The 9,623-nt window shown below is 45.3% G+C and overlaps 1 protein-coding gene across 1 annotated transcript; it reads right to left on the bottom strand.

Moving 5' to 3' along the window:
* Positions 1-942: 942 nt before the first annotated feature.
* On the bottom strand, positions 943-3,690 carry CRYBA2 (crystallin beta A2). The gene is made up of 4 exons (XM_043991164.1): positions 3,530-3,690; positions 3,045-3,186; positions 1,556-1,698; positions 943-1,090 (listed from the first exon to the last, which is right to left on the bottom strand). Exons 1-4 carry the CDS (start codon positions 3,688-3,690, stop codon positions 943-945), a joined length of 594 nt encoding a protein of 197 aa, XP_043847099.1.
* Positions 3,691-9,623: the final 5,933 nt, after the last annotated feature.

Below are 9,623 nucleotides of genomic sequence, written 5' to 3'. Positions count from 1 at the left end.
AGGGTTGCCTGATCTCTGAAAGACAGGCACTATTGCCCAGTTCCTTTGTTTCCTATCTCCTAGCTCTCTTTTCAGAAAGAGAATACCACTGCATGTTGTATGGAAAGGCAAGGATGGGAAAACTGTAGAAATATAGGGAAGAAGTGGCTGTGAGTTTGAGCGGAACACAGGGGGATGAAAGCAGAGGCTTCTGAAAATGATCTGAAAGTCAGAGTGGAGCCAGAGTAAACCAGGAATTGACATACCCTTGCTCCTAATTCAGAAAGTCCCTATGATTGATTGTATTGTAATGGGAATTGTAAGGAGTCCTTTTCCCACTGGTGTTCTCTCTGAAGCCCTGGGCATTCTCAGACAAGAGCTCATGGATAGGTGAAGTTGTACTTTACAGACAAAGAAAAATATGGAATCATGTTAGACCAAACAGGCTTAGGAAATACTGCAGAGGAGAAAACTAGGAGTCAAGCATTAAATAAGAGATTTCTGGTCTATGAAGGAATATTGTAATAATGGGAGAGTAAGCATCCCTTTCTCATCTCCCCTGAGTACATGATCGGAATAAAGTTAGATAGCAAGAGGAAAACTCCTGACAGAAAGCTGAGGGACATGGTACAAGAGGCTGGGGAAAGGTACTGAATTTTTTCCATTTGAAAAATCTTTGTCAGGAAGAATTGGGGGGGAGGACAGGTTGCGGGGGGAGGCCATTGTATGTGGAGAAAGATAAATGGATGAGATAAATTCTACAGGGATACAGTGAAGAGTGAGATGACCACTAGAATGAAGGCAGGCCCTGAAGTTGGAAATGTCTTGTCCCTACTGAAAATTCAAGGTGATGCAGAGAAATGTGAACTGGTGAGGCAAGTTCAGTGCCTTTATTGATGGTTCTGGGTCCAGATGTGTCAGATGCTCATGGAGACCCTGCCGTGGGGTCAAACACAGCCAAATCTAGTGCTGGACTCTTCGGATGGATTGCAGCTGGTTGGTATGAGCCTGGGTACCAAATTCACTGTATTTTCGAAACTCTCCGCTATGTCGGTCCTGCTCCAATACATACTGGTAGCCCCGGAAGCCAGGGTACTGGTAGCCTACCCATCTAAGCACAAGGAAAGAAATTAATGGATCACAAGGGGTCTTTGGCATCTTCCTCCCGGCCAACTGTGCTGGGCATCTATGGAAGCCACATTTCCCTCCGTGGTGAGAGCCATCGTCTTTACTGGGCTGGGTTCTCTGTTCTAGTTGTTCCCCTTGCCCTTCATCTTTCCCCAGTTTCCTGACTCAAAGTACCTTATTTCCTTATTACTCTTCCTTAGTCCCCGATTTCTTTGTCCTCCCCGCCCCATCACCCCTTTTCAGTTCTTTACTTCCATGATCTCTCTTCCCTATCACCCCTCCCTGGTCCCAGTTCCCCACTCTCCATCATACCTCACTAGACCCCATCTTCCCAAATCCCTTCCTTATTGCCCTCCCAATTACTGTCTCTTTCTCCATCCATTTGCCTTGTCTTCTGCTTCCCGCCAACCCCTTCCACTCAGTTCCCATGCCAGTCCCCAGCACTCACGCTCCTGAGGTGACTTTGAGGGAGCCCACATCCTTGCTGGCCCAGCCCATGGCAGGCAGGGATGGATAATCATCACTCAACTCAAACTTGCAGCCCTGGAAGTTTTCACCTTCATACAGGGTCACTCGGCTGTCGCTGTGATTCTGAGGGTCCAAAGAGGAGGTGGAAGGGAGTTGAGGAGGTAGAGAGGCCTTTTCAACCTCCTCAGAAAGGTAACTAATCCTCCCTAGCCATCCTAAGCAAGCAAACACATACATAGACATGCACATTTCCACTTCTCTCCTTCTACCCATGCACAACTGCACCGGCGGTAATTAATAAGATGAGATGTCAATGTCCTGATTCCACATTTCAAGCCTCTAGAAAAAGGCAGAAGCCTGGGGCTCTTAGCTGGACTCTTCTCCCAGGGACTTTATGAGGTGAGGATAGTGGAAAGGGGAGTTCCCTCATAAAATAATAACAAGCATGTCGGAGTTGCAAAGGGACTTCAACTACTCTATTCCTATGATGAAACTACCATTCTCCCAGTCTCTCAGGCTTCTAACCTGAAGTCATCTTTGACTCTTTTTCGCCCTCCACATCCATTCAATAGACAAGTCCTGATTTTTTTGCCTCTGAGATATCACTGGAATCCTGCCCTCCTTTACTGCAACTGAGGAAACTAAGACTTGGGTAGGTGAGGTAACTCTTACAGGAGGTAAAACAGAAAAGAGTAGTCCACTGTGGTCAGGGGAAAGAACACTAGATTTCAAATCAGAAGACCTGGATTCAAATGTTAGCCCTGCTGCTTGCTAGCTTGGCACCCTGGGCACTTTGCCCCACCCCTCTCAGTTTCCTCATCGGTAAAATGTAGTTGTATTAAATGGTTTCTAAGATTCCTGTTGTCCATGAAATTCTGGTCACAATCTAGAGTTCTTCCTCATTTCCATTGCATTGACTTCCAATGCATAAGGGAAGGAGGCCATCTCAGATACCATCGGACTCTCAGAACCTGCTTCTTTGCTTTTCCTCTCTGTCTCCTCCCTCTCCCTCTCCAATTCCACAGCCCCACATTCGTTAAACTCGACATATTCAATATAGAAATCCGACGTATATAGATTGGCCTCTTGGTAACTGTCTCGACTCCAATGCTAACCCAGTTCACCAATCCTCACCCTCCACAACACATACTCAAACCCTGATTTTTACTGCCTCTTTGACCACACCTCTAATCTAATTGGAGCCTTATTTTGCCCTCCTCACGGTAAGCTAAGTAAAGTCCCAGGAAGTGATCACTCTCCATGCCTCCGCCACCCCCCACCCCCGCCCCAGCCAGTCAAAGCTACTGCAGGTCATTCTGCTTAGCTCCTTGGAGTCAGACGGCGACTTAGGCTGCAGGGAGCAGGGTGATTGTCTGGGTTCAGTAGGAAAAGGTGGTTGAAATAGGTTTTTAGAGCTGGAGCTCCTGGGAAGCTGTGGTGGAGCGGGGGTTCCGGGGGTAAGGACTCACAGCGCAGAGCAGGGGCCGGAAGGAGAGAAGCTGGTCGGTTCTGTAGCCGCTGCTGCCGCTCCATGCAGTAGATCGGGGGTAGTCTCCCTTCTCCAGGATGAACTGCTGGCCCTGGAAATCCGGGTACTCGAAGCCCACCCATCTGGGAGAGGATGTGGGGGAGGAATTTCTACTCGCCCCAGTACCACCCCATCGCCTCCCATAGAGCAGGGAGCTTGGCAGGACCCAAGCTCTTTCCCTCTTTTGTAGGGAAATGATTGAGACTGAGATTTCAGGCCCTAAGAGCTGTGAGTGAGTCTGACTGCGCTGCTTTCCCAAAAGACCTTTGGAGGAGGGAAAGGGACACCTCTCTGGGTTCTAAGAGTCTAGACGTGTTTGGAGTCCTGGGATTTAGGAGCTCGGAGTTTGGGGCCCGAGTTAGGATTTTGGGGTCGAGAAAATCAGGTTGGCGGTGGGCTGGGAAGATGAAGAATAGGATTACTCACGCGCCGCTTTCCACCTTGACAGAGCGCACCCTGCGGAAGCCGCTAAGTTCTCGGATGCTGGAACAGTCGCTCATAAGCTCACAGCGGCGGCCCTGGAAATTCTCTTCCTCCCAGAGAGTGAGGCGGGCTGGGCTTGAGCCCTGGGACAGGGTGCCGCTCATACTACCTGAAGCGAAATGGACAAACTCCTTGGTTTAGGGGTAGGCGCCCAGGCGCCTGGTTTCCTGAAGCTAGGCGCTGTCCAGCCCCAGATTGGAGGCAGGCGGGGTCTCATGCCTCAAGGAAGTTCTTCTGAACCGTGGATACATCTGCCAACTTTATTCCTAACTACCCCTGTAACTTCCCAGACTAGGAATTCGCCCGAATTGCGGCTCCTTCCCGGGATGCAGCTCCCAAAGGGTTGGGAAGGAGACACGGCAGGAACCGGGTCCTGGAAGCTGGAAACGAGGTCTTAGGGGTTGGGAGTTTGGTCTATCGACCAAAGGGAATTGAGGCTGGTGGGGTCGGGGTCGGACGGACAGGCTCTCTTCTTATTTTCAGTGCCCCCTGTTAGCCCCCGATTTCTCTTCATATTCTCGTCTTCCTGCCCTAAGCCTTTAGGCCTTGGATGCCTAGTACTCACAGGGTGGACTCGGGCAACTCTGGGGCTGTTGACAAGTTGGGTGCTCGACCGTGAGAGGCTGACATTGGGAAAGGGCCTTTATAGCCTGCCCTCTGCAGCCCCCAGGCCCTGCTGAAACAGCTAAGCTGAGTCAGCAGGCAGGCTGGTGTCTAGTCCTGTTAGTCGCCCCAGGAAACAAGAAGCTATCTCGGCCTTCCTGCTCTGGCCGGGATCCCACCCCCTCCCGACCCCCAACCTCTCGGTATAATAGAAAGTGCTGAGCCACCTGCCCAGGCACAATAGCTAGAAGCTGACGCTGTGGTTCTTTTCTTCCTGAACAGTAGAGATGGAGATAGGGGCAGCCAGAGGTCATCTTGGTCAACCTTCTGCCTCCTGTCACAACCCACAATCCTCTCTCCCAGGCCAGACAAACATACTGAAAGATACTTAAGCTATCCCTTCTCCATTTTCATTCCGTCTCTCTCTCTCTCTCTCTCTCTCTCTCTCTCTCTCTCTCTCTCTCTCTCTCTCTCTCTCTCACACACACACACACACACACACACACACACACACACACACACACAGCTTTCTATGTTTCTTCCTAATGCCTAATCTCCATTCCTAGTTGTTCAAAGGCTCCTTGGATAAAGCTGCACCCAAGATTAGTTCCAGTCTACTCTTTTTTGCTTTCTCTTCTCCAGACCTGCTTAAGGTACTTGTCCTTCTTTCAGCTTCAAGAGCTCAAAAGTGAGCCTTGTGAGGTCCATTCTGGGTTTTTTTAATGTGGCTGGTGATTGGAGGAAAGTACTGGAGGATGGAAGTAATGCTTTGTAATACTGAAAAGTAGGTGATCTGTTGAGAAACTTGACCCAGCCTGCCCAGGGAGTTAAGTGGAGTTAGGAGGCCAGTCATGGAATCCTCCGGAGATAAAGTACAAAAAGAAAGGACTAAGGACTCTGAAGGCAAATACTTTAGGGGTCAACTAAGGCCTACAAGGGAGTTAAATTGGGGCTAATATAAGAATTAGGCCAATGGGATATGGTGCAAAGAGTTTTAGACCAGGGTTCAAGAAACTTGGGTTCTATTACTGGGCACTATTATCTGCCAGTAACTCCATGTATGACAAAGTCACTTTACCTAGATGGATCTCAGTTTCTTTATCTGTTAAAGAAGGACACTGAACTGGATGGTCTCTGAAACATCTATCTCCAACAATCCCTGAATCTGTAAGTGGACACAACTAGGACAAACATGTTGCAGTTACAGGGAGGAAGATTTCATATTAGTTCTCGCTATGAGGGGGGGAAAAGGAAATTTACATGACAACTTTATTATATATTTAAAAAGAATAGCAAATTGTTGTTGTTTTAATATTCTTTTTTTTTCTGGGGCAATGAGGATTAAGTGACTTGCCCAGGATCACACAGCTAGTAAGTGTCAAGTGTCTGAGACCAGATTTGAACTCAGGTCCTCCTGAATCCAGGGCCGGTGCTTTATTCACTGCACCACCTAGCTGCCCCAAGAATAGCAAGTTGTAACACAATATATTTGCAGTTTCAAGTGCAATCATCTTTTTTCTTATACTATGTCATGGAAATGTTTGTTTTATTCCATAAATTAAAAATAAAAGAAAGAAGGAAAGGTAGTGAGCCCTCCATCTCTGGGGGTTTTCAAGCAGAGATTCTATAACTTTTTAGGGTTTATGGAAACCAGCTTGGTTCAAGTACATCTATTCTAAAAAAATATCATTTTCCTGTTGCCTAAGTACACTGCTACCATCTCCTCCACTTTTTTTTTGGTGAGGCAATTGGGGTTAAGTGACTTGCCCAGGGTCACACAGTGTCAAATTTCTGAGGCTGGATTTGAACTCAGGTCCTCCTGACTCCAGCTGGTGCTCTATCCACTGTACCACCTAGCTGCCCGCCCCTCCTCCACTTTCCCCCAAATTGTATACTTCTGTACCAGGAAAATGCTGTCCGACTGTTAAAACCAACCTATTCTAAGTGACCCTTAGGTAGCCTTTAAGTTTCTGGCCTTCCTCAGTGCATATGACTGGAAGTTTAAATTCAAACATTGGAGAAATATCTAGACCTCAATGATACCCTAACCTCAAAAATACTTAAAGTTTTCCTACCTGCTAAAGCATATAAGATGCTTTGATTCATTGAGCAGGAAGAAACCTCATTAAGAAAGTTATTTTTCCTAACTGGCCAACTATTTAATAAAATTCTAGCCAATATTACCTATTAAACAAATAGGACATGTTAAGAACCTCAAGCATTATTTTCTACTCTGCCAATGCACCATTGGGGCCTCTGGGTCTTTCCATTGACCCTACAGCTCTACTATATGTGTTGTCTCCCCTAGTTAACTCTTTGACAGTAAGGGACTGTTTAGATTTTCTATTTGTACTCCCATTGATTAGCACAGTGTTTGGCATTTAAATGCTTTTCCATTCCATTGAGTATGACATAAAAGGAATTCTTGTGGGGCAGCTAGGTGGTGCAGTGGATAGAGCCACCAGCTGGAGTCAGGAGGACCTGGGTTCAAATCCAGCCTCAGACACTTGACACTAGCTGTGTGACCTTGGGCAAGTCACTTAACCCCAATTGCCTCACCCCTCAAAAAAGGAATTCTTGTATAGGAAGGAGGTTGGACAAGAAAACTTCTAAAATGTATTCCAATCTAGATTTCATGAATTTACGATTTATGGCCTGAAGTTGCATAACATTTTTTAGCTTCTTTAATTAATTTTATTGAACAAAAATAAGTTTTCCCTTTCACTTCCTCCCCTTCCACTGGAAAAAGAAAAAGAATAAAACCTTTTAAAAATATGCATAACCAAAAAAAAGAAAAAAATATGCATAATCAGGCAAATTCTGGCATTGCCCATGTCAAAAAAAGTTTTGTTTTGCCTGTTCAGAATGACTTGTCAAGTGGTAGATGACATACTTCATCCTTGGCCATCTAGAATTATGGTTTATTGTATATTATTCACTTATTTACCATTGTGTATTATGGTTTTCTGTATACCTCATATCCTCTGACTAGACTGGAAACTCTATGAGTGCAAGGGAAGAGGAATTTACACTTCATTTTTCCCTTCTCTGTACACAGAAGTTCCCTAATAGATTATTGAGTTAAATTGAGGCAAAATACTGAATATTTCTGTTTCTCCAACCTTTTCCTAAAAAATAGGCTTTTTTGCTTGTTTCACAGTCTGTCAGATGGTGTGCCAGTTTTCTGAGAAGATTAAAGGGAAAGAGGTTTGTAAAATTAATTAATTAGGGAGACTTGGGGGTGGAGCAAATGGTTCCCCCACACTCATTTTATCAGTACTGGTTATGTTCCCTTTGACTTCTATGCACACACAGCTAGGTGGTGCCATATTGCATAGTGCCTCCCCTGGCCTGGAGTCAGAAAGATTCCTTTTCCTGAATTCAAATCTGATCGCAGACATTTACTACCTGTGTGACCTTAGACAAGTCACTTAACCTTGCTTACCTCAGTTTCCTCATCTGTAAAATGAGTTGGAGAAGGAAATGGCAAACCACTCCAGTATCTTTGCCAAGAAAACCCCAAATGGACTTGCAAGAGTCAGACTCACAACAACAATGCACACACCCACATCCACACACACTCACTAATCACATTCTTCCTTGTGTCCTAAAACTTGTGCCATAGTCATTAGGAATTTATGACAACCCTGTGATACTTTGGGGTTTACCAAGACAGGTATGTGAAAATGCTTTGTGAGTTACTATTTTTATTTTGCAGATGAGGAAATGAAGTCACAGAGAAAAGCAAGAGATGCCTGAATTGGTGGCAGGTAGGTGGCACAGTGGATAAAGCACTGGCCCTGGATTCAGGAGGACCTGGATTCAAATCTGGCCTCAGACAGTTGATGCTTACTAGCTGTGTGACCCTGGGCAAGTCACTTAACCCTCATGGTCCCAGGGGAAAAAAAGAGAGAGAGATGCCTGAATTGGGAAGAGAGTCATGAGTAAGAGTAGATCCAGATTCATTCACTCCATTTTGTTCGATTAGATTCCATTCAATCCGATTCAGCAAGTCTTACAGCAAAGCACCCGAGCTACAAAGACAAAAAATCAAATGCTCCTTTCCTAGAGGAGATGACATTCTACTGGAGGAAGCAATCTTTACACAGATGCAAATGATGTGCTGGTGAATGTTTAATAACAGGCGCTCTGGGGAAAATGTACACATGACACACTTTTAAGGTTAATCTGCATTAATATTTTCTCCCTAAGTTTCTTATGTCTAGACAATCAACAGCAATTCAAGCCCTGATTTGTAACATTTGCTAATTTCCAGGATGTGAAAGATCACATAAAAATGAACAGTCAGCTCTAGTGAGCTAGTTTTCACTGGCAGGAGCAAGTAAATTCAAAATATATTAAAAGTAAACACAGGGGCGGCTAGGTGGCGCAGTGGATAAAGCACGGGCCCTGGATTCAGGAGTACCTGAGTTCAAATCCAGCCTCAGACACTTGACACTTACTAGCTGTGTGACCCTGGGCAAGTCACTTAACCCCCATTGCCCGCAAAAAAAAAAAAAGAAAAGAAAAGTAAACACAAAGCAATTAGATGAACAGGGGTGGGGCAAACTAACCACTGGGGAGATGAGAAAGAGCTTCATTCAGGAGTTGGCTCTTAAACTGAACTCTTAAAAGAGCTAAGGACTCTGAGAGGCAGTCATTTAACAAACATTTAGAAAGTACAATCTAGGGGCAGAACACTCTGCTACAAAATGAGGGAAACACAAAATTTAGATAAGACACAGTTCCTGCCCTTGTGTAGTTTATAAACTAGCAAGGAAATGAGTCCCAAGCCCTGGTAACTCATTCAGTGCAACATTTTTGTTGTAATTATTAATGCTGCAGTAAACGCACTAGAGAAATGCAACATGCTTTATGCGGCTGCAGGGTTTGTTTCCAATGGTGGTGAGGTGAGGATTCTGCATCTTAGCTCTAGTTTAGCAGAACAGTGTCTGAGATTCATAGTGCAAAGGGGAGGGGGAAGCTTTGTTGCTGTGTGTGCATGAGTGGACATGTGTGACAGGGTGGGAGGGAGAAGATGGTTGTAGAAAATAGGAACCAGTCAAAACTGCAGTAATTCCCAGATGCAACCACTAGAGGGGGTGTAAGTGACATACTAGGTGGAAATCTGGCACTCTTTGTAGGGCAGAACATGGGAAAGGGGTGTGTGAGTTGATAGATGCACAATAGTATGTGGCTCAGTGTGTACATGCATCTGTGTTGTCCCTGTTCTGATGAATGTGTAACTCAGAGTCCATTGAATTATGCTGGGCTATATTTTGGATATGTCTGGGACAGTTAAGTGTCTATAACTTTGACTGGAGTGAATGTTCCTAAATTAAACTACATCAACCAGGATCATGGTTCTAGAAATGGAAGAGACCTCAGGGGCCAAATTATAAAACTATTTCATTTTACAGATGAGGGAAATGAA

The sequence above is a fragment of the Dromiciops gliroides genome, chromosome 3 (assembly GCF_019393635.1).
Source record: "Dromiciops gliroides isolate mDroGli1 chromosome 3, mDroGli1.pri, whole genome shotgun sequence".
NCBI classification, from domain to species: Eukaryota; Metazoa; Chordata; class Mammalia; order Microbiotheria; family Microbiotheriidae; genus Dromiciops; species Dromiciops gliroides.
The sequence above is the reverse complement of the archived record's forward strand: the minus strand, read 5'-3'. Positions and strand labels throughout refer to the sequence as shown.